Raw genomic sequence first — 26,106 nt, 5'->3', positions numbered from 1 at the left:
GGGGCCAATCAGGAGGTGCACCAGGTTCGCCAATTAGGTGCCAGTTGCTAGGAAGAGGGAAAGTGTGGAGGGGTGGAAGAGTGAGTGAGAGAAAGAGAGAGAGAGAGAGAGAGAGAGAGAGAGAGAGAGAGAGACAAATAGGCCGAACAGTACACGTGTGATATAGAGAATGACCGTGTAGTGTTTGGGCTATTCAGTGCGTTACCCAACGTTAGACGTTTCGGGTCTGTGTTAGGAGGTGGGAAGCATGCAGTTTTGGGACAGAAAAGCGTTAGATTTGGTAAAAAGGTCGTGAGAGCGTCCTTGTTGTGCCATTTTGTAGCGCTAGTCCGTCTTCATGCATCGGGCGTGACGTGGTTCCAGATCCCTTATGATACTCTAATCGGGATTCTAATGTAACCTGCAGAGGGAAAAAGGGGAAGAAAAAGGGGAGGTAGGGGGACAACATTCGAACACATCAAATGTAAGGGCACGAAAATCCTTTACTTACCACATACTCGTACTTGTCTCTTCGGGATATAATCCCTTAGGGTTCTGGTTTCTTAAAGTCATGGGGGCAGGCAATGTGATAGGTGGTTCATGGGGAGGTTCGAGGATGGCGTTAAGGATCGTGTGTAGTGAAAAACGCTAAAAAGAGGAATCAGAGGTGCCTAGCGCAAGGTACCCGGTTTCGTAGATGTATCCGGTCATCGGGGTCCCAAAATCATTCCCAAAGCTGTGATGTTCTTAAGGCATACCAGTTCTTCGTTCAACCCTGTACCTTAGTACCTTCGACCACCATATCCTTATAGCAATTTATCAATCACACCATTTTACTTTACCCATTCTCTGAAGTCGAGGTCCTTCTTCATAAGCAGCGTATCATACCTTCGTTTTGACCATCAACCCAGGGCCGAACAACCATTTCTCGGATAACCTTAAAAAGAGAGCAGAACAGTTGCGCACAGAAAAACCCTCCCACCGATACCCGTATTTACAAAAGTACGCGGAGCCTATCCATAGCTTCTAAGACTTTTATTTGTAGAGTTATTCAGTACGTAAAAGGTGAGAGCGCAATTCATATTTTGGCCTGACATGTCGTCGATGGAAGCACATACAGTAGGGGGTTATTTTGTAGTACAAGAACATGTAAAAAGGTCTAATTAATTATTTGTAAGTAACAAAAAACATTTCATTGCGTGACGAAGGAATCAGGGGCATTTCAGTTCATAGATGGAAACACAGTCAAGCTCATCGTAATCACATTTCCTAAATGCAAACCGCGGGCGTGCATCATGAGCGACGTTATGTATCAGTTACAACAAATATCAAAAATAAATTGTTCATTGAAATCAACATTTTTACAGAACCTCTTCTTAAATGTTTGCCAAGTGCACCCTCCTCCCTTTAACATTGAGTGCGCAATGGTTCATATATATATATACATATATATCTTAGTACATCAAGTTTCATTAGCTAAGGAACACCATGTGGCACCCGTAAGTTCCATTGATACCAGCGCCATTTTGGGCGAGGCCGGTTTAGTCCGGAAGTAGCATCAGGGGCAAAATATCCCCGACAATTGGCGGTTGGACCAGAGTCCCTTTCGGTAGTCCAAAAGAAAACTGTGCTAACAAAGGGGCTGGTGGTGTGGACCGTCAATCAAGAGAGGGAGGGGGTAGAGTCTCTCTTACCGGGTCATGTTGATGTTCAGCCGGAACTTGTTCAAGTTCGTTAGCCCATAATGTTCCTGGGTGGTTCAGACGGAAGCTGATGCAGACACGAGAGCACCGCCATCTTGTTGCTGTGCCGTGGTTATTTCATTTGAGATCAATGCAGCTGTTCCTCACCGGAAGCCTGAAGGGGCCGAGGGCTCTTGGGACTTTGGTAGAATCTTCAAAGTCGAGGGGATGTTTTGTCGATGGTGGGGGCTTGCGCCCAGGTGGGCAAGCGCCCGAGTTTGCAATTTCGGACAAAGTTACTCCAGCGGCCTAGACCCGCCTTTCGAGGGCCCAGACGCCATTTTGAGGCCCTGCAGCAACCTTTGCCGTACCCATCAGGAGTGGAGGAAAACTTCTTGTGATGGCGAAAAACAGAGCATCATGCGGTTGGAGCAGGACATTTTGGTTCGGGGCGCCAGGGTGCAGCAGTGGAGCCTTCATCTGGGGAGGTGAGGGAGGCTCACCGTGCCGTCTTCCTCTCCCGGTGCATCCTACGCCGTCTCTTGGAATCAGGGGCGCACATGATGACCACCCTACACCCCTGATTCCGACTCTTGGGGGACCACTGTACATCCGGTACTCCGGAAGTATGCCCATCGGACATTGTGTGTCCTGTACCACGCAAGTATACCAGCCGGGTCTTGTATATCCTGTACTGAGAAAGTATACCAGTCGGGCATTATATGTCCTGTGTTACGGAAATATACCAGCCGGACATTATATTTCCTGTGCAGCGTAGGTATATGGCCGTCGCCCGGCTGGAGGACATCGGCGTCGGGCCAGGGCAGGGAAGCCTCCTACCTGTGGAGGTGGAAGAGGCTCGTCCGCGTCGCCTCTTCCTCCCTGCCCACCCTGCATCCGTTCGATGGAGGAATTCGTGATGGCCGGACCAGGAGATATGAGGGAGGGGGTCATTTTCATCCGCCCCCTCCCTACTCGCGGCCCGGGGGACGCCATCCCTGGAAGGGCAATATGGGAAGACCATTTCATTGCCCGCTGTGTGGGGTCTCCAGTACCTTCTCGCCAGCAATCTCTTTTTGGGCTCATGGTTGCTGGCAGGCCCCGCCCCACACGTGCTATGTGTCTCGGATGGGCGGGACCATCGAACTGTTACATTTCGAGGACTTCCGGAGTGAGCATAACATGTTTTGTATTTTTCCTATTAGTCAAGTTTGCTTTTTAGAGAGTTCTACTAGTTATTCTATTTACTGTTGGTTGTGTGTTTTACCGTAATTAAATCCTAAGTTATATAATAGACGTTTGGCTTTCTTGAATCTTTTCTCTAACGGGGGGTTGTTTACACTGACCTGCAGTTATGTTTGTTTTTCAGAGTGGGGGAGCAACAGAGAGCAATCAGTCCCAGAACTCTAACATGTCGTTAAAATTGGTCTGACGAAATCTGTGCCACCGAGCATAATCGAACGGGGTGGTCCTGTCTGTTCTGTCTGCACTAGTCTGATTGGTTTTTATCTCACGTCTTTTTCCTTTCTGTCGGTCCGTCCTTTCTGTCACCCCTTCATTCTTACCTATGCTTTGCAGAGTCGGGCATTGGGCTTTCCAGTGTCCAAGATATTTACAGAAAGCACATTGGTTTTGTTTTAAATCTGTCCGTCCTGTGCGTAATGTCGGGGGATTACCTTCAGGTCGTTGTGTTCCGGGGTTGGCTTGTCGGCACATCCCCTTACACCATTCGCTTTTCATGTCTACTCCTCGGGGCTGTGCCATCGCTGGCCCTTCCCTTTGCCTACTAGACGTTTGGAGGTTTGTCCGTCGTGTCCCTTCACCTTTTCTAAATTCGTCGCTTTCCCTTCGTTGCGTGGCTTCTTTGCGCCACATACCGAGACTATCGAGCATAATAGGTGTTGTTTCATTCCTACGAAGGGCTATTTCTACTGTTTCTATTTTGTCGAGATCAAAGGATCCTCTCAGTGGCCACTGTCTTTCTCGATCCCTTTTCGTATATTTATGCCACAGCTCACTATAGGCTATAGCAATTAATCCATGCTTCATGAACATGTCCTTTTTAGGGGTGCCTTCCAGCGGAGCCGGATGGTTCATCTCTAATAAGCGGTCCGGGTTAAACAGGCTACTGACCAGTGGGGAGAAGACAGGCATGACGGATCACAATGGGATAATAATCAGCACTACCTATCTTATCACTGCGCGCAAAGACTAGACAGAATATTTCTATTCTACGTTGTTTGCACGTAGTGAATACCTCATGAACCAATTCTGAGCAATCGATCAACGTTAGGTCAAAAATAAAAAATCAATATGGTCAATGGGGAGAATAAGTAGGCTCGCAAAGGTTCGCGTCACCTACCCTTTCACTATCTGTAAAGAGGGGACCTAATCTTCCCTGTTTTCAGACAGAGAATCTCCAGAAAACAATCTATAACAGTTAATCAATGTTAGGTCAAAAATAAAAAATCAATATGGTCAATGGGGAGAATAAGTAGGCTCGCAAAGGTTCGCGTCACCTACCCTTTCACTATCTGCAAAGAGGGGACCTAATCTTCCCTGTTTGTAGACAGAGAATCTCCAGAAAACGATCTATAACAATTAATCAATGGGGGGGGGGGGGGGCAATTGTTCAATGGGGAGGGGGAAAATAGGTCCGACGGGTGCGTACCTATCCTTCGCTGTTTATAAAGGGAGAGCCTGTTGTTTCTCCGTTTGTAGACAGTGAATCTCCAATAAATTAACAAAGAGTAATACTAGTATTTTCACAACAATTATCAATTTCTTTCAATTATCTATCACTTTCGCAATTCGTCGTGTGTACACGACCTTACCCGGACCGCATGGACAGTTTCTCGTCTTCCGAATCCAGCGCCCGATCGTCCTCTTCTCTTCGTACTTCTCGTGGCACTCCTGATGGTTCCCAGTCAGGACCGCAGATCACTCGAGAGAGGTCTGTTCGGAACCAGTGAAGTTCGGATGATCGGCTGTCAGACAAGGGTCTATCGGACAGGGTACCTTCCGATCGTTGCAGTCGTTCACTCTGTCGTCAGGACCTCTCCCACTGGATCCACGAGTCGCTGATGGGCCCCACGTTGGGCGCCAATTGTTAAAAAGGGTTCCAAAGACAACCGGTAACCAAAGACCCTTTTATGTTGCCCGGCGGTATCGCCTCTATGACCCACCAATATTAATCAATGAAGAAGCAGGCGCTGGAGACTGGAAGGCGGGAAACGAGGATTTTATTCTCTCCGGAGGAGAACACATCAATTCAGACAGCAAGTATCGTCACGAGGTGCTCTAACCACATCTCTGAGGTCGGGCCTCTTATACTAGATTTTACGACCTTTATTGCACATAACACATTCTCGTAATATTTTAATACTTGAAAGAACATCCTCGGAATCTCCCCTCCAGACCCGTTCCCACATACATTTACAGTTGGATTCCCCACCCCGGTCACAACAGGTGATGGTGGTCGCACAGCAGGGCATTCCGCCGATTCACGGAATGCGTGGGGTTGATCGGATCTCATGGGGTGGGGGCTTTGATCGGTTCGGGGGTCTTTTGATGGGGAGGGGAAGCTTCCTACTGTACGGGGTAATAAACAGTATCCGCAGGGTCAGGTGGCAGCCTGGGAACGAGGAAGACAAACGGGGACACAGGAAAAGGGGGTTTGCATCAAAAGGGTTTGAGGCCATGAAAGGAATGAAGGGAGGTGTCGCGCTGGGAACAGGATGGGGTTCCGTGGTGAAGCTGCGCTGGAGAGGGGTTTATGACCCAAGGCATGAGAGAGCGGGGGGGGGGGGGGTTGTCAGCGTGCGGGGGAATGCTTGCGAGGTTAAGAGAGAGGGAGACGCGCTGGCTATTAGTGAGGGGCAGGGAGGCCATGGTGCTCAAAATGGCTGCCGCTTACGCGCACGAATGGGCCTGGAAAGGGGCAAGATGGCGCCGATAATGTTCACCAAGTTTGTATTTATTTTTCACAACTGCACTTTTAAGTGACTGTCCTCTTAACAAAAAAGACAGATGTAATGAGCACTACGAGCTACTATTCACTCAGGTCTTGGCCTCCTTCCTCAAGAGACTATTCTCTGGACAAGGGATCCACTCCCAGACCGAGCAGGGGACATGCCCATTGCCATCCCCACCCACAGGCAGCATATAACTCCACTCTTCTGCATTCCAGTGGTACCACAGTGACTTGCCATCGTCCCTATTCCAGCTACAGGCCTCATAGGCTTCTCAGATCATTGCTGTGCCATCCAGCGCCCCACAACTGTTGGCACCCCCAAAAACCACAAGGAGATTCTTCAGTAACCTAGCCAGAGAAATTAAAATTTGTATGTATAAGGTTGGAAATGTCTCAATCATGATTTTTAAGTGCTTAGTATAATTTGTGGAAAGTTTGTCCCAAATTTGATTTGCCGATCTTAATTCATCCTGTCATTGCCAGATACATATTAAAAAAAAAAAAAAAAAAGATTTTTCCAGCGAAGTGGATTATTGCTACATTTTTAGGTCTCGCACCTGCGAACCGGATCGCGAAGCGATCCGTCGCAGCAGGACTCTATTGTAATCATTTTAGCTTTCAAGGACTCAAGGGGAACAGACAGCGGACAAGCCAAGCGATGTGAACATGCAGCTGACTTCGATTAGGTCCTGCACTCTGAACAGCATGTCAGTTTCAGTTTTCAGGCTTCTACAGTGTGCTACTTTGTTGCAGTTTTGAAGTTTCTTTTTGTTCTTACTGGTTCAGTGGCAGTGCAGCACACACTATTTTACAACACACCATTCTACAGCACACAACGTTCTGCGGCATACAGCACTCTACAATGTACAGCACTCTACAGCACACAGTATTCTACATCACATAGCACTGCACTCTACAGTGCCCCGCGCTCTACAGCGCCCCTCACTCTGCAGCGCCCCTCACTCTGCAGCGCCCCTCACTCTGCAGCGCCCCGCGCTCTACAGCGCCCCGCGCTCTACAGCGCCCCGCACTCTACAGCACCCGCACTCTACAGCGCAACGCACTCTACACCGCCCCGCGCTCTACAGCGCCCCGCACTCTACAGCGCCCCGCAGCGCCCGCACTCTGCAGCGCCCGACGCTCTACAGCGCCCCGCGCACTATAGCGCCCCGCAGCGCCCCGCGCTCGACAGCGCCCCGCGCTCGACAGCGCCCCCGCACTCTACAGCGCCCCGCACTCTACAGCGCCCCACCATGCCCCGCACTCTGCAGCGCAGGGTACTCTACAGTGCACCGCACTCTACAGCGCCCGCAGCGCCCTGCACTCTACAGCGCAACGCACTCTACAGTGCAACGCACTCTACAGCGCAACACTCTACAACGCCCGGCACTCTACAGCACACCGCGCTCTACAGCGCCCCGCGCTCTGCAGCGCACCACACTCTACAGCGCACCACACTCTACAGCGCACCGCACTCTACAGCGCACCGCATCCCCCCGCACTCTACAGCGCCCCGCACTCTACAGCTCCCCGCACTCTACAGCGCACCACACTCTACAGCGCACCACGCTCCACAGCACCCTGCAGCGCCCTGCACTCTACAGCGCCCCGCGCTCTGAGCGCTCCGCGCTCTACAGCGCACCACGCTCTACAGCGGGGACTCAAGGGGAACAGACAGCGTACAAGCTAACACCAGCTCTTCCTGTGAACAGCATGTCAGTTTCAGTTTTCTGCTTCTACAGTGTGCTACTTTGTTGCAGTTTTAAAGTTTCGTTTTTGTTCTTACTGGTTCAGAGGCAGTGCAGCACACACTATTTTACAACACACACCATTCTACAGCACACACCATTCTATAACACACAACGCTCTGCGGCATTCAGCACTCTACAATGTACAGCACTCTACAGCACACAGTATTCTACATCACATAGCACTGCACTCTACAGCGCCCCGCGCTCTACAGCGCCCGCAGCGCCCTGCACTCGACAGTGCCCCGCAATCTACAGCGCCCCGCAGCGCCCTGCACTCTACAGCGCCCGTGCTCTACAGCGCACCGCGCTCTACAGCGCCCGCAGCGCCCTGTGCTCTACAGCGCCCGCAGCGCCCTGCGCTCTACAGCGCCCCGCAGCGACCTGCACTCTACAGCGCCCCGCAGCGCCCTGCACTCTACAGCGCCCCGCAATCTACAGCGCCCCGCAGCGCCCTGCACTCTACAGCGCCCGTGCTCTACAGCGCCCGTGCTCTACAGCGCACCGCGCTCTACAGCGCCCGCAGCGCCCTGTGCTCTACAGCGCCCCGCAGCGCCCTGTGCTCTACAGCGCCCCGCAGCGCCCTGCGCTCTACAGCGCCCCGCAGCGACCTGCACTCTACAGCGCCCCGCAGCGCCCTGCACTCTACAGCGCCCGCAGCGCCCTGCACTCTACAGCGCCCGCAGCGCCCTGCACTCTACAGCGCCCGCAGCGCCCTGCACTCTACAGCGCCCCGTAGCGCCCTGCACTCTACAGCGCCCCGCAGCGCCCTGCACTCTACAGCGCCCCGCAGCGCCCTGCACTCTACAGCGCCCCGCAGCGCCCTGCACTCTACAGCGCCCGCAGCGCCCTGCACTCTACAGCGCCCCGCAGCGCCCTGCACTCTACAGCGCCCCGCAGCGCCCTGCACTCTACAGCGCCCCGCAGCGCCCTGCACTCTACAGCGCCCCGCAGCGCCCTGCACTCTACAGCGCCCCGCAGCGCCCTGCACTCTACAGCGCCCCGCAGCGCCCTGCACTCTACAGCGCCCCGCAGCGCCCTGCACTCTACAGCGCCCCGCAGCGCCCTGCACTCTACAGCGCCCCGCAGCGCCCTGCACTCTACAGCGCCCCGCAGCGCCCTGCACTCTACAGCGCCCCGCAGCGCCCCGCAGCGCCCTGCACTCTACAGCGCCCCGCAGCGCCCTGCACTCTACAGCGCCCCGCAGCGCCCTGCACTCTACAGCGCCCCGCAGCGCCCTGCACTCTACAGCGCCCCGCAGCGCCCTGCACTCTACAGCGCCCGCAGCGCCCTGCACTCTACAGCGCCCCGCAGCGCCCTGCACTCTACAGCGCCTCTACAGCGCCCGCAGCGCCCTGCACTCTACAGCGCCCCGCAGCGCCCTGCACTCTACAGCGCCCCGCAGCGCCCTGCACTCTACAGCGCCCCGCAGCGCCCTGCACTCTACAGCGCCCGCACTCTACAGCGCCTCGCAGCACCTTGCACTCTACAGCGCTCTACAGCGCACTGTGCTCTACAGCACCGGCACTCTACAGCGCAACGCACTCTACACCGCCCGCGCTTTACAGCGCCCCGCACTCTACAGCGCCCCGCGCTCTACAGCGCCCCGCGCTCTACAGCGCCACGCACTCTACAGCGCAGCGCAATGCAGCGCCCCGCACTCTACAGCGCCCCGCACTCTGCAGTGCCCCGCACCCTACAGTGCCCCGCACTCTACAGCGCCCCGCAGCGCACTCTACAGCGTCCCGCACTCTACAGCGCCCCGCACTCTACAGCGCCCCGCACTCTACAGCGCCCCGCACTAAACATAGCGCCATAATAGTCTCGTTCTTTTACACATGCTGCTTTTAAATAACGTGTTTTCCTGCAACATGGCCACATGCCACGTTTAGTTATTTAATGCTTTCGGATACAGTGCAACACTTATAGGAAGCACAATCAACCTCCATGTAACATATGTGAAAATTTAAATTGTCACCAAAAAAAGCACTTCCCTTTGGCTCCGGGCTCGACCCTCAAAACGAAACTTAAGAATGGGAATAGCGCGCATGCGCAGGCAGCCCCCGCCCTCCCACTCCTCACAGGCCGGATACTGAGCTTGTTTTCTAAATGTTATTGTCTTTGTGGAGTGCAAAGGAGCAAATTGGTGCATGACCTCCAAGCTTTCGACACATTTTTAAAAGAGCTTTTGTGACAGACTGTGTGAGTTCAAGCTATACAAATCATTGCCAAAGACTTGAAATTATACACAAACGCAGAAATGTTTATTCCTCACTTTAGATCATGATGTTAGGCAAGCGATACAATCACTCAGCCTAGGGATGTTAACATTCCATGCCTACAAAGGTCTAATTCTACATATAAGACAGGTTTGTGTGAACTGTGCCATGGATGGGTCCAAGATTCAAGACCTGCATTTTATGCCTGCCCTGCAGTATCCGCAGTAACATAACAAACATAACGTTCATCCAGAAGGGTATCTTGGCGCTGAATATCAAATGTTTGTTACCAAACTAAATGGTAATCATTGCTCGGTACACCATTGCTATTTACTTCCTTTATATTTTAAGTTTAGCTTACCAAGAACTGATGAATAGACTAATTCAATAATGGCTCCCTCGAATGAATATGCAAGTTATGTTTTTTCTTGAAACAGTGTTAAATATTTTATCTATGTGTAGTAATGGACTTAAGTCATGGATGTTTTTATACTGTTTTATATTGCTGATCCTAGCTGTGGTCTTAATAAATAATCTTTTGATTAAAGAGCTTTTGAGCTAGTAAAATGTATTTTTTTTATTTACTGCTCCATCTTGCCTCAGTAAATTAATAAGCATTTGCAATGCAATAGGTCTCACTGTAACGCAAGTTTAAGCGATTGGCATTGTACATGACTGCCTTTTATTTATGTTTTTAAAACTAACACGAAAATAAAAGGCATTGTTATTTGCAATGTCAATATCTGAAACTTGCGTAACTGCGAGACCTATTGCATTGCAAATGCTTGTTGTCTACAGTTTCTTCTGGATGATCATGTATGGTTCTTTGAAACAATATGCTCTCTGTACCAAAGGACAGTTTAAATGTACTCAGTTTCAAGAGTGTACAAAGCAAGATTCATTTTAATCAAGAGGGTTGTCATGGCTTGTCTCTGAAACTTGTGGCCTTTATCCTGTTCATAGCGGACTTTGAAGATTAAATTCATTTGAGTGTTCGCCAGAGAGTGGTTCAAGCACCATTCTTTCTTCTTTCAAGCTGACGCTGCGATTATGAAGCTCCTTTTGGACTCCAACAGATATTGAATAGGACTGCAAGCAGCTCAAGCTTTACCATAGATACAAGGCTGGACCTTAAGATTGCAAAAACAAAAGTACATCACTTTAAAAAAGTAGAACCAAAATTCCCAGGGTCAAAAACAAAATAGGAATCACAAAATGACGACCAATGTTTTTGAAAAAATGCTGCTAAAACTCCTGCACGCACAAAGATTGGAGAGGGAGAAGCAGACAGTATGTAGTATAGAGAAGGCGCCTTGTAAAACCTGACGGGGTTTATTTTGGTTTTTAGCTGCATTCGTGGTGTAAGAAAGCAACTTACCAGACCTGATTTGTAAAGGCACAATGTTAAAATAGAACCACTCTCCTAGAATTCCTGCTTATATCTATGAAAGAAGAACATTTGTACAACATTTGTTACATATGCACTGAAAATTCCTGCTTTACGAGCCAGATGTTGAAAATAGTTTACAGCTGGTGTATTTCACTGCAGAAATACTTGAACCATTTTCATGACTTAAGGATAACCAGTTCTGTTCAAATGCTTTAGAAATGAATTGATCTCCCATGTAATTGTTCTGAACAAATGGACAAATCCAACTAACATTGTTCTAGTATTACTTATGAGCTCAAGTGCAACACCATGACAAGTGAGCTTTCCCCCTAACAGTCAACCAAGCGCTCTCTCATAGACGCCCTATCTTGTTATAGGGGCTTTCTTGCCATGAAGGGAATTTCATAGTTCGGCACTCTGGAGCACCAAAGGATTCCAGCATATCTTAGAAGCTTAAGAAATTTAAATGACCTGGCCTTCGATATGCAAGGAGAAGGTGGTGTCTCATACTCACATGACCATATGTGATTTCACCATATTCTTTCCCAGAATGACACTGGAGGCATTCTTCTAGAAGTCCTCTGACAGTCTGTCCTTACCTTCCCCACGGTCTCTAGATACAGTTTTGCATCATGATACCGCTGCGCACACACTAGGCACTTACTGCTCTTACAGATGTTGTACAGCAGAGGGGAAGCACAGGATCTCATCCATTGGAAGGATGTTGGATGGAAGGGAACAAGGGAAAAACCAATCAGCAAGGCCTCATAGGAGGAATCGAAAAAAGTAACATTGTTGCCCTTAATGGGAAAAAGTTGACAGCTTGACAGAGGAAGACAACTCTAATTTGCAGAAAACAGGAGGACCATAAACTGAGATAGGTAACAACCTCCTGAATCAAAGCCCGAAATTGACCGAAGACGAAGAATCCAGAGACTGCAGAATGGCGAAGAATCCAGAGACTGCAGAATGGCGACTCGCCAGAAAAAGAGCAGAATAGGAAGCCTTTCAGATACAAACCCAACTGACCTAAAATTCACATACACACACAGCTGTGGGCAAGGGCTGAAATCTGAGGCTAGCTTGCAGTTTTAGGAAGTTGATCCTGAAGTTGAGAGCAGGGTGGAAAATACTGGCAGGCTTTAATATAAGCTGCGGGCCATTAAGACTGTATGCACTGCGTGTTTATTATCTCACCTCACTCCCATTCATGCACAAAAGGGAGTATTGCATAGTTGGATGTCCGCACTTGCTGGATTGTGGGCCAGAGAAACAACAAACAAGTTGAACGTCTTTTGGTAATAGGTGATTGTGGTGACTTAAAGTTTGGTAACACCAGTGCTTTAAATGGAAATATGGAGCTTCAGGTACTCACCGTTTACAGTAATTATTTGCTCCTTAGAAGTTAATGTTAATGTTAAAATCAGACTTATATAGCGCTCAGCTACTCCGAGGAGTGTCCCGGCGCTTCAAAACCCGATGCAGAAATCAGGAGCAGATGAACAGACAGCAAAAACTATTGGACAAACAGCCAGGACTTCAGTTCCTTCCGGAAGGCCAGAAAATTAACATTCTTTCTCAGAGGGACTGGCAATGAGTTCCACAAATGAGGTGCCAGGTATCGAAAGGAGCGACCTCCAATCCGGGCACGTCTGATGGGCGGAATAGATGCCAAGGCCAGAGAGGCTGACCTCAGAGCCCTAGAAGGCAGGTAAAACGACATTCGATTCCTGATATATTTTGCACCTGAGTCATGGAGGGCCTTAAAAGCCAGCGTGAGCGCCTTAAAGGCAATCTGTTTCTTAATGGGGAGCCAGTGCAGTTTTTTTAATAGATCCGTGGCACTGGTTCTCCGATGGAGGCCAAAGATTGTTCTAGCAGCAGAATTCTGCACTATCTGCAAGCGTGCGAGAAGATATTCAGGCAGGCCCAGGTAGAGCACGTTTGCATAATCCAAACGAGATCCCACCAGGGCCTGTACTGTCATTTTTCTATGGTCGAAAGAGAGCATCGGTAGGAATTTTCTGAGCATTTTCAAGATGCCGAAACACTTCCCCGCAAAACTGAGGCCACCACGACTGCCACCTGGAATCAGGTGGACATCGGTAAAAAAGCACTTCCGATTAGTCGGAGTTGCATTTGAGGCTATTTTGTTCGAACCATTCGAACACCGCTCTCAAGCAGCCTCTGATCCGCTTGCCATCAAAGTCCGAGCCCCTCTTACAAGTAAAGAGGAGCTGGGTGTCATCCGCGTAGGAAACGATCTGCGCACCAAACGACTTCAGGTGCAAGTGCAGGTACTCTTCCAATAGATGCATTGCAGCAGTGTTAAGAAGTGCTGGTAAAATGTAAAAATAAGAAGGTACTTAATACTGAATAGTACCTGCCCATCTGAAGCACTTGCTAACATTGACCTTTATTAGTAATTTATAATCCACTGCTTTACTTGAGGAAGACCTGCAACCGCCATCACAGGGCTTCTATTTACAGATCTAGATAAAAGATGACTCATTGCACACCATTCACGTGTTTCCCATTAAGGGCAATTGTGCACTATTCCAGCATCCCATGTTATTTCCTTTCATATTTATTTCCAAGCTCATCAAAACTTGATAAAATGCTGGTCTATATTTCTTGACCCATCTACAGTTTCCCATACATACCTACTTTAAATTTGTTCAGTTTTTGAAGGCATGTAGTTGTCTTTTTCTCTCATTTATGTGTTTTAGAAAAGGGTCTGTTTGTAAAAGTTGCAGAGTTTCACTTTGCACTTGTATCTGTAATCCTCTCAATGGCTTGGTTTGGGTTTCTCATTAGCTACCTATATTCTTTTATATTTTACTTTCTGTGTTGTGATGTTTGGGGCTAGGTTGAAACTGATCCCCTTTCTTATGAGTGTGCTAACGTTGCCTCCTGCAAAGGGCAAAACGTCTAAAACACTTTTCTGCCTCATGGGTGACTTTCACTAGGACCTAGACTCTTAATTTTCATCCTAGAATAGAACGATTAGCATGAGCTAAATTAAAAAGGTAATCTTCACCATGGACTCCTATGGGATGTTTATAATCGTTGTTTAGGTCAACATACACACGTATAAACGTAACTATAAACAATACACAGCACTCGGAAGAGAACTTAAAATGCTTTTTTTGCATTCTGTCTTTTAAGTATGGCTATTGAGACTTGCAAAATGGTGCATGAGGTATAGGGGGTATGGCTTTGGTTCACTACATTCCAGGCAACCTTGTTTTTTTGGGCAAAACAGTTGACATATAGGCGTACAACTTTTTATGAATATATTCCCCTCAACCCCTGATCGGACTGAATTGTTTCAGTGTGTACTCTCCTCTAGCTACTTAATTTTGAGTGACAGCATTCTTCTCTTTCACAAGGAGCATATCTGGACACAATGTAGTTTTGTTCAGTGCCAGGAACTACTGTGGCAATGTGTGTTTTATGAGACCCAAAAATATTTTAGCTTTTTGACAATGTTTGTTATAATGGTGAGAGCCCGGCAGCTCCCACAACAATAACGTTTTACAAACACCATGTCAAACCAGAAAATCGTTAGCAAAACTAAAAGGCTGACCACCAATGTCAGACATATTGGCTTTGCTAGAGCTTGTTTATTTCCATGTTTTCCTAATCTTGTTGAAACAAGTGACATTCACAACCCAGGTGAAGCACACTGAACCTAAATTCGCACACACTTGGCAGCCGCTAGGAGACTACTTTTCTAGGTTGTAACACACATGCTTTATCACGCCTAAACTCCGAGCCCTCCAATTGTTTGAGGACGCTACACCAGCTTGTTACTCTGACACTTCACAGGAGACCCTTCAGAATAACAATGTAGGTAGCCCGATGCCCACCCCTTACCCCCAGGCAGGGAACCCAGTGGCCTTCTGTTGGAATGACCCCCTACTCCCCTCTCCTTCCTTGTCAACCCCCTTGTCTTCTTTTCTGTCTTTACCTTTGTTTTTTTTTCATTCTTCTTTTTCGTTGCAGCTAATGGTTTTTACCAAGACACAATTATGCTCATAATTGTTATCATTACAGAGCTATGACACACAGGGATCAGGCTAATGCCAAAATTGTGTGAATCTATGCAATCAACTGTGTATTACTTGGAAACTTGCTAATGTAACAATGCAGTGTTGTAAGATTGCATTTTGTTTTTTAATAAAGAGATTTAGAAGAAACTAGTGACACTGATTTTCTATTATGAGCATTTTTTGGAAATACTAGCTGGCATCAATACATTTTACTAAATGATGCTTCAAAGAAATGGTACCTAAAATGTATAGTAGTTTAGCAGAGCATTTTCCTAGTGCATATTTTGACATTTTAATTAGAAACAAAGAATCATCAGTCTTGGTTACAAGTTCTGCAAATATTTGCATTAAATCAGAGAGCATACTCCGAGCATTATACATAGACTCATATTGTTAACCAAAGCAAGCAAATGTACACATTTTTGTACTGGAACTATCAGTAGTGCAGTCCGAGTTTACAACATTTCCCTAGAGTGCTCGCCCAAATAATAATAGTGTACCATAAATACAAGTTCAAATAGCATTAACACATGGACACAAATATTACCTTGGCTGCAGACAATGCCCTTGCCTAATCCATAATGTGATACTGTAAACTGTCAGCCAAAGGATTTCTGCTGCAAGGGGTTGGACCTACTTTTTACTAAGGAAAAAATAAGCATAAACAAACCATATTCCATGGGTGTCAGGCAATAGGAATGCCACACTCCTGCAAGAATAGAATGCTTTTTCATAATTCAAATTACATTTCTGCATTGGCCAACATGTTTGTCCTCAATAACACATTATTTGTCCTTTTCCCTGTTTATTTTTAACATTCGGTATAGAGGTAATCATGCTTTGAGTTTACTTGGGAGTCCAGTGTGAGATGGTTCATGTTCCTGGAAATATATAGATTAGTACAGCTGGGGTGGAGAGGTGATCCTAAAGTATGTATCGGTCTGATTTCTCTTTTATACTTAGATATTTAGTAGAATAAACCTAACTCTACAGGAAAAAAGTTCTACCTTGGCTACTAATTCACACCGCCACCAACAAGTAGTTGATCCTTATTCCACCAGAGTGATTACTGCCAGTGCATAGCAGGAAGGGCACTTATAGTGCTCTCTCATTGACTAAACGTACTCTAACTCTGTAGTACTCCACTTGATGGCACATTGGTAGTGTCTGGGATTCTAAGGACATGAGACAAAAACAGGGAAACTATTGAAGGGGGAAGTACAAAATTACAAGATTGGTGACTGAAACAGGAATCTCTGGACTTTAATCCTTACACAACAGCAGATGCTAGCTCGATGAAACCTCTATTGGCACGACAGCAGGCATGATCTTCCATTGCCTGAGACTTAGACCTTTGGACGGTTTTCTGGGCCAAACTAGAGACTGTATTCAATGTTCTTTTTAACACACTGCTAATTTCAACAGTAAGTGCAAGTGTTTTCATGGTTAAGGACACATTAATGGTGTCTAGCACATGGTGGGGGAACTATGCATGCTGCGTGCAGATTTGCATTGAAATTGCATTTTTAAATCAATCACAAACAAAGGACGGAGATCAGAGCTCCTCACTAGCCACTACCGTTAGAACAGAAGCACCCGTCCAATTCCTTACCTATCACCACTGTCTCTATCTATAATGGATCTCAGAGCGTGCACACACAACCCAGGCTGTTTTGGGCACCACACGGGCCTTAACACACCAACCCATCCTTCACCAGAACATGATTTATCTATAATAATACTAGATTTTACAGTTCGAAATAAGTTGATCTAAAGCAAATGTAATTTACAACAAAATGTTAAGTGTGAATATTTTATTTCATTACACGTCCTCCAACAGATCCACAAAGCATAACATATTAAGAAAAGTTGCAATAAGATTGCACGACGTGATGTCATGCATGCTCAATTGTGCCAATGTGTATGTTTGCAACAACATCTTAATTGTACTCACATTACAGCTCTTTTAAACTGATAGAATCTTATGGTCATATTGTTTAGTGGTATTGTATCATTTTGATTTTTCCTTATGCAAACACAGTAAAAATGTTTTAACCTTAAAAGCAATTATTAACTTGGAGTCGTTACCTTTAAGCCTTAAACGTAAATGCAGATTTCCTTTTTAGCTCGAGTTTGTTATGCAATGGTTTTTAATGTAGACTTTTATGCCATTGACAGAACAGAGTAATAGTTAGAACCAATGATGTACAAGCCTGTGGCTGGAAAATATTCGTGTGCTTGTTCGGCTGGACCAAAACTTCCTAACTGAACTTTCAAATTACATTATCAGGCTGAAGCACCATTTTTATTTGTACCCTTTGTATCCTTCGTCCACAGAGGGCTGGAACCCGTAGAGACCAAGCCAGGCAGCTGGTCATAGATCTACAAACACGTGGAAGTCTCGCTTTTCCATTGTTTGTGGAGTGTTTGGAAGAAACGGGGCAGACTAAACTTGCAGAATTACTACGCGCAGGATGCAGGAAGCAGAAATTGGATCCAGTTCACATAAGACCAGTTGAAATACCGATACCTGCCTCAAAGCGTATGTTTGGTCTCCTCATTCTTTCTCTAAAACTATGATCCTAATGTGTATCTTTTGTTGGTGACTGTGTGTGTGTGGGTGAGTTGAGTGATTCTCTGGCTTTTATCCTTTTGAAAATGGATATGGTGATGTAGTAGGAGAGGGAAACACCATGGAAATGTAAGCCAAATGTTGTCACCTCTAAAGATGTAAATTAGTTTGATCAACTATTCACTAGAATATTTATATAGATTAAACAATTACTTATGAACTCCATGCAGTCTGCCCTATGTCTGCTTTATGATGGGGTTCCCCCTCAAGCTATGCTCGAAACAAGGCCAGGGCTCCTATGCAAAATATCTAGTGTAATTCACGAAGATAAATTAGCATATTACAACTGATGTGTAGAGTTCCCTCAATTAGGATTATTTCAAAGAGCTAACAGGTCTCATAGCCATTCACACTGTTAAATATCACTTACGCAGCACTTAAGTTAGTGTGGAATAGCCATTATAAAACTATTAGAAATACTTCAAATCCCCTTTAAAAATACACACCCAATCATCAATGCCAAGGAACTTAAGCTTAATAGCTCCCACATATGTACTCGACATCTAGCTCGCTCTTTTAAATTGCTTCATGATATGAATACAAGTAATCAAAATGGTATTAGTTTTTTCATGTTTTAATTTATTTCGGATATAACCTCCCTGTTCCAGCCTAAGGAAATATTGACTTTAAGCCTCTTAAATTTAGAGATGAAATACAGCCTATTGCTAGCCTTCATATCAAAATTTTATTTGAGAGAGTGTTGTACGGAGATGGTTTTTATTTCAAGCAATTGTCACACATAAAAGTTTCATTTATTAAGATGATCTACGTTGTGACTAATTTTCCTGCAAATAAGTTTTACTTAAAAAAAAAAAATGTTGATATTTATTGTTCCGACTGCTCAACTTCATGCATATCGGGTATACAGACTTTGTATTTGACCAGACAGCATACTCTAACCGCGTACACAGAGGCCTAGGCCTGTTTGTGACTGTGGGAAGTTCTGGAACTGTTTAGTGATGTGGAAGGGTAAACCAAGGGTTCCATTTATGTCGGCTCCTTGTCTACCTCCCCTTTCCTTGGTATAGCTCATGAAGTAGTGGTGGCAGTATTGTAATAACTGATAGAGCGCGTGCTCACCTGCTCAACGTAGTCAACCGGGCCCATATATCTATGTATACATTAAAAAGGTAAACCTACACTCTATTAATTGTTTTTTTTTTACCATTTGGATTTTATACCATTTATCTTACCAATCCAAAGTCCCCGAAACCTATGGTCCTAAGGATTAAGGGAGTTAGAGAGAAAACAGGTAACAATAATAACATTTAACATTTCATGAATAACCACAAACTTGACAGTTTTAAAAATCTTTATCTACTAAATCTTTGGAATATTTATAAAACATGAACTCAATTTAGCTTCTTATTCTGTTTAGACTAATGTAGATTTTAAACATTGCAAACAAATTGCAGAGAAAATGTCATTAAGCATTTAGACAGAGGGTGGGTAAGAGAAAAGGAAGACAGTACAATGACAAACCCACACTTTATAGTTACCTAAGATCGGTGTGATGACCAACCCTGGCCATGCATTAAGCCAAAGAATAAGAATCCCAAGTACAGGTGCCAGCAGGTTAGAACAGGTGCAAGCCAGAAATCAGAACCAGCACAGGGTACGGACTAAATTGGATCAGGACAGGACCGTCAGAGACTAAGACTCGCACCACAGTTAAAGTTCGACACGCCAGCGTTGTAAACCCTCTCTGCAGATAACAGTCGAACCCCGATTGGGTCATCGATCTCCTTCCCAATAGCCCCGATTGGGTTATCGAGTCTTCTGACCGAGTGCTCCGCCAGCAACTCTGCTCTCGATCACCTATTGAGTGCGTTGGGTCAATGACAGGTCAGCTATTCGGACAAGCTGGACAATCTAACTAACTAAGCCTACCCTAGTTATACTATTTTTCAGGTCAGTGTACCACCCCCAAATGTTGCAAATGTGTGAATCCCACAATTTTACTGGACAAGAACTAGGAGTAGCCATCACACCATATTTCTCTTGAAGCAAGTTGTCAATCATGTATTTAATTTGTTCCCTCCCATAACTTTATCAACCCATGTTCTTTATTCCTCCCGGTAGTGAAATGTATCAATAAAACATTTTATTCAATTCAGCTTCCTCTGTCAAGGCAAGGAGTTAATTCTTCTCCGCCTTCCATGTCCGTCTTGGCCATGATTCAAGGCTACAGCTTCTGTGACTTCAAGATTTGTCGCGCAGGCGTAGTTTCTCCAAAGATGGAGTTCCGCAAAGCATTTAGGCCCGTTCATTTATAGCATGTAAAAATAGAAATGAACAGTTTTAGAGACACAATATAAATGAATGCACTGTTTACCATTTCTTTCTACTCTATTCCCATTATTTTATTTAAACTATTGCGTTAGATATTAAGCGAAAACAGGCGGCTTAGCAAAGCAGCGATACAAGCTTCTTGCACGTTAGGACATATAATGACCATCTTAGTTATATTGCGCAGAAGCAGAGGTTTTCCTACCAAGCATATCACGTGGGCATGACAGACGCATGCGCAGTAGAAAATCCAGCGTAACAGCAGCCATTTTAGTGCAAGCGGATTATAGTTAGTAAAGCACATTGGCAAGTTTCCCCTAGATGCCTAATATGTCGTGTAATGCAATATTAATAAGACAAAACATGTTAGTTAGTACATTAATATAATTTTCGAGAGGGTTGAGTACGAGCAAGTCACTTTACGTGTGCAACCGTGCTCCATCAGTATGTTTTGGACGATTAATAGTGTGCCCTGAACGTTTTACCTATATTACTGAGAGTGATACCTACCTGCTACTCTTGTATAATGCTATGTAATGTATATGCCTAGAACCTTGCTCTGACATTCATGTATATGTGTAGTGTTTGCATATGTGTTCTGTGTATAGTGGCAGGGCTATGTGTATGAGTGAGCTGGAATACTGAAGCCCATGGGATTTACAGGTTCTGATATTTGATGCAGTGGATCCACATTTCCTTTCTAGAAAATGTGTATAAAGCAAGAGCAAAACCACCCCACTTTGTTTAACATGGAAATCCTTCAAGACCAAGGAAGGCAGTTCTCTGCAGAGTAGCCAAGTAAGGCAGTGTGACTAGGGCTCGTGTTTGCCAGTTTCCCAGTGGTGAGGTGACATCATCTGAGGTCTGGACTTTCTGATGGAGGAGCTGAGGGTGTGTCTTAGTGCCTAGATACCTCAGGAGTAGAGATGGTCCTGGAGGAGAAACCTGGCATGTCCCCGGACTTGTGGAATATCCACAGGAAGTGGACTACTGAGAGTGAGCCAGGAGCGATCCATAATAAGGAGGGTCTCCCTGTTTTACACCCAGTTCCTGGCAGCAACCACACTGCATAATCACCGTGTTTGCCCATTTGGGCCGCACCTGCCTATTTGTCCCGCTGGGGGCTGCACCTGTTGTGAGACAACATAGGCCCGTCTAGTGCAGTCTCTGCACACTAAGCTCTTGGGCTACTGCACCACAAAGTCTGGGCCAGGTAACTGCATTCTCAAAGATGCAGTAGTGCCTGGCTCACGCTGCGACCTCCCAGGTTGCTCTCACTCACTAGTGCCAGCTACACTCCAGTGAGTTCCAGGAGCTGTTGCATACTGACGAATATGCAATGATACAACGACCATGTTGTTACATTGCATACCATTACAACGCAAGTCGTTACAATGATTTGCTGTAGGGGGCACTGGATGCTTGATTAGTATGATTTACTTTTCCAACCCAGTCTGTGCAATAGTAGGGAAGGTGTTGGATTTTAAATCCAACACCTTCTGCCTCCTACAGCAAGTCATTGTAACGACTTGCATTGTAATGGCATGCAATGTATCGGATGTCCCCCCCATACTGACTAGCCCTTCAGGGGTACTGACTTGTACTTTACATTTAAGTTGTGTTATTCTTAGTACTACTGTGTGAATAACTGTTTTCCTTTTCTTTAAAATAAAAAGCACTGGGATGACATTGAAGCAATTGTGCCAGTTTGTTGATGGTTGATTTTTGACTCCTGCAATCCACCCCTGTGAGAAGCATGACGCTTCTTGCCCTCGCTACTCTGAGAGTCGGGTGCTGAAGGGTTTGTACTTGATACAATTTGCAGAACCATAATACGGCGTACCTCCAGAAACAATTGGAAACCTCCACCACCGTCAGAGCCCAGTAACTTAACCACATTTTTACCTGTGGCCCACAGAGCGAAGTTTAACAAATGTGCAATTACTAATTTCTTACATAGATTGCACTGTGTGGATATAACTTGTCTTGTAATCATTCACTTTGGTCAGCCAGCAGTGATCCACTTGGGTGTTTGCTTGATAATACTATCTGTATTACCTATAACTAATTTGTGATGCATTTATGCATTTGGATGAGCAGACGCACATCATAGTATTGCTTGGGTCTTTATGAATTATTGGGGTTTAATTTTATGCGTTTTATGTTACAGATGAGATGATGTCCGAAAGAGAGTTATCCTCCCAGAGGACTTCTACACAACCTCGTGAGACCCAGCGTGTAAAGGAAGCTAAAGGTAAACTTTAAAGCTCAGTAATTTGAGAGTATCGGTTGATATACACTGATCACTGAGGTTGGGAATTGTAGCGTATCATACAAGTTTAAGGCTGCGTAGCCTCTAGTTTGAGCTAAACTGTTTATTGTCGAGCAGTAACAAGTCTGATTTGCATAGAGCTGTTCTGTCTGAAGTGGCAGTGTGAGAGAAAAATGATGACTTGGATTGTGATAGTGGCTGAAAATGTTGCAAGCATTTCACCTATCACCTTTGCTTTTAACCCAGTGCGATGCTGTAAGTTCGATGGATATGCCCAGACATGGGTCCCATGCACACTGTGCCTCAGGCCTCGCGCTGCACCTCATTGATGAGGCCAAACTATGCTGAGATAGGTCTGGGGTTCCTTATGTTCATGTTCCTAGAGTATATGTCTATTCCAATCAGCTGTCCCAAGTCTGTTTGATCAGGGTGGTCCCTGTCTAAAGTGGCAGAGTGAACAAAAAATGATGGGCTGGAATGCAGCGTAAGCGATTATGAACTTTTGCAGGTATTCCACACAGTTGTGTTTACCCCATGTTTCCACTAAGCTTGGTCTCCTCCTTCTTTCATGGTTTTGTTTCTCTGAAATTGCCTATGCTTCCCTTTTTTTCTCCCTCTCCCTCTCCTTCTCCTGCCCTGCTCACTCTCTCGTATGCCAGTATCACTCAATCAATAAGTATTTGTAAAGGGCAGCTTATCACCCCAGGGGTTACGCATGTGCTGAGGTCTTGACGACCTTTAGTCGAAGAGCCAGGTGTTGAGTCCCTTCCTGAAGTTGGTGATGGTGAGGTTCGTAGTGTAAGGGGAGGTTGAACCAGGACATGGTGGCGAGGTTGGAGAAAGAACAACCACCACTGTGACTTAAGCGGATGCGGGGGACATGTGTGAGGGTGGCAGATTGCAGTTGTCTGGTGGTTGGTGGAAGGTCAGGAGGTAGTCGACACAGGTTGTGGAGGGCTTTGTAGACGAGGGCGAGCAACTTGAACTGGCCTCTTCTGGATAGGGAGCCATTGTAGTGTTCTGAGGTGGGGGGTGATGCTGGTCCATTTGGGGAGGTTGAGGATGACTCTGGTTGCGGTGTTCTGTCTAGTCTGTAGTTGCTTGAGAAGTTGGGTGGTGGTTCCGGCGTAGAGTGCATTTCCGTAGTCCAGTCTGCTGGTGACGAGGGCTTGTGTGATGGTTTTCCTGGTGATGATGTGGATCCAACTGAAGGTCTTTTGAAGCATGTGGATGGTGTGGACGCAGGTGGAGGATGCTGCCTTGACCTTGCCCTTCATGGTTTTACGATCCAGGATGATTCCGAGGTTGCGGCCTTGGTCCATGGGATTCGGGTTCGGAGGTCCACTAGGTGATGTCCATTGGTGAGGTGTTCCTCCCGAAGATGAGCACTTCTGTTTTGTCTGTGTTGAGCTTCAGGCAGTTGGACCTCACCTAGCCGGCGACGTTGGTCATAGTGTTCCGGCAGTTGGATCTGGTGGTGATGGGGTCTGAAGTGAGAGAGAGGATTTGGGTGTCCTCAGCGGAGCAGATGATGATGAGTCTGTGGGAGCAATACAATGCTAGGCAGTAGAGTCATGTAGGTGTTGAACAAGGTGAGGCTGAGGGAGGAGTCTTGTGGGATGCTGCAGATGATGCTCTTGGATTCGGAGGTGAAAGGCAGTAGGCGGATTCTCTGGGTGTGTCCTGTAAGGAAGGAGGTTGTCCACTTGAGGGCGTTTCCTTGAATGCCGATGTGGTGGGGTACAGTGTCGAAAGCCGCTGAGAGGTCGAGGAGGATCAAGGGTACTGTCACACCTCGGTCGCGGAGGGTTCTGATGTCATCGGCTCCGGCGATCAAGGCAGACTCTGTGCTGTAGTTGGAGCGGAATCCTGATTGGGAGGTGTCAAGCAGGTTGTTTCCTTCCAGCTGTTTGGTGAGCTGGCGATTGATGGCTTTTTCCATGACCTTGGTGGGGAAACTGAATACTGAGATGTGGCAGTAATTCTTTGCTGGGGTCGGTGGAGAGCTTCTTCAAGAAAGATTTACCTGTTGCGTGTTTCTATGCGTCAGGGACGGTGGCCGTATTGATGCATTGAGGATGTTTGTGAGTGCACTGCTGATTTTCGTCTGTCCCAGGTTGAAGATGGGGTCGGGCATGGGTCTGTCGCTGCTGGGGACTGAATCAAGGTCTTGATGACTATAGAGATTGGTGTAATGAGCGATTTCAATGCGGTGAGCAGTTGGCTGTGGGTGTCATTTATGGGTGTTAGAAGGTGGCTGCAGTCAGTGGGTTGAAGTTACAGTAGATGTTGGATATCCTTTTGCAGAAATAGTCTGCATGGGTGTTGCAAAGGGCTTTAGAAAGGCGGATCATGTTCTCGGTGGCTGAAGGGCAGGGGAAATCTCTGATGATGCTGAAGAGTTCCTTGGTGTGACCGGCGCTTGCGTCGATGCAATTTGCCAACGTCGTGGTCTTTGCTTCTTCGAGGCGATGGTGATAGTCACTGAGTTCCGTTTTGAAGGTGGTGAGGTCTGTGGGATTCCTGCTGGAGCGCCATTTATTTATTAAGTTTTATATATTGTGTCTCAAGTTGCTTGCACTCATGCTTGATTGCCCGGAGTTCAGTGAGTGAACCAGCAGGTGTGCTTGCTGGGTCTGTTGATGCTGGACGATTTCATGCTGCGATTGTGTCCGCACTGTTGGAGATCCAGTCAGAGAAGTTTTGGACGGCCAGCTTTAGGTTGCTGGTGGTGGCGGGCCTTGTGGTGTTGATGGCGGTTGTTCCCTCAGCGATGCTAGGGCTTTGGGGGCGGGTCCTGGTGAGCCTGCGATGATTAAGTGGCTGATGCTGTGGTTTGAGCAGGTTAGCTCGGTGACATGGCTGAACTGGAGTCTGTCGCTGACTGTGAAGATGGGGTCCAGTGAGTGTGCTGCGCAGTGTGCGGGGCTGGTGACCAGTTGAGCGAGGCTGATTTTGCTCATGATTTCTAGGAAGTTGGTGGAGTTGGTGTTGTTGGGTCGTCGAGGTGGAAGTTGAGGTTGCAGAGGAAGATGTAGAAGCTTGGAGTCAAAAGCTGGGGGAATGAATTCTGAGATGGCGTTGCAGAAACCGGGGCGGGGTCACGGCGGTCTGTAGGCGAGGGTTTCTCTGATGGTTGTCTTTGTGTCTGTTCATCTTCAATGGTGGTGCATTAGGGGGTATTCTTCAGGATGATGTTAATGCCTTGTTCTTGCTTGTGGGTGCGGTCTGTATGTATCATCTTGTACACATTGGACGTTGCTGTCACGATGTCGGGATTAGACGATTGTGTGGACTGGTACTCTGTGATGAATATTAAATCCGGTGTGAGGGTGGTGATTGTGGCCCAGATTTCTGTGGCATGTTGTAGAGTGATCGAGTGTTCAGCAGCATGCACTCCAAGGGGTCGCAGGTCAGCAGTGGGGGGCTGGCGAGGGTTTCTGGGTTGCAGGTGAAGCAGCAGTGGTGGTAGGCGAAAGATCCTTCTTGAGTTCGTAGAGATGAGAAGCAGCAGTTGTTGCAGGTTCTGGGGGCCAAGGCCAGGAGCTTGGTGGTGTTGTAGGGATGGACGGCCGGAGGGCCAGGGTTCCTGGAGCTGGTCGCAGACCAGGTGCGAACGGGCGCCGACTGGTTTGCCTTTGGCGTGTCAGCGGCCCAGCCACACTGCGGCCTCCATTAAGTAGGTCCGGGGGAGGTAGGTCTTTCCATTTGTCTCTACATTTCTCTTCCTGTCTTTCTCCCTATACTCTTCCTTCTTGCAGTCATGTGTTACTCCTTATGGGGTTTCAATCCTCCACATTTTTTCTTAATTCTTTCCCTGTTTGGTGTTTTTCTCTTACTGTCGCCACTCCTCTTTTCTCTGCTCTC

The 26,106-nt window shown here is 46.8% G+C and overlaps 1 protein-coding gene across 1 annotated transcript in view; it reads left to right on the top strand.

The window, feature by feature from the left end:
• CASP9 (caspase 9) overlaps positions 1-26,106 on the top strand; it is a 186,284-nt gene that overhangs the window by 57,254 nt on the left and 102,924 nt on the right. The window contains exons 2-3 of the mRNA XM_086922176.1: positions 17,384-17,588; positions 22,138-22,221. Coding sequence (XP_086778302.1) covers positions 17,384-17,588; positions 22,138-22,221 — 289 coding nt within the window. The remainder of the gene's footprint in view (positions 1-17,383; positions 17,589-22,137; positions 22,222-26,106) is intronic.

The sequence above is a fragment of the Lissotriton vulgaris genome, chromosome 5 (genome assembly GCF_964263255.1).
Source record: "Lissotriton vulgaris chromosome 5, aLisVul1.2, whole genome shotgun sequence".
Classification (NCBI taxonomy): Eukaryota; Metazoa; Chordata; class Amphibia; order Caudata; family Salamandridae; genus Lissotriton; species Lissotriton vulgaris.
The sequence above is the reverse complement of the archived record's forward strand: the minus strand, read 5'-3'. Positions and strand labels throughout refer to the sequence as shown.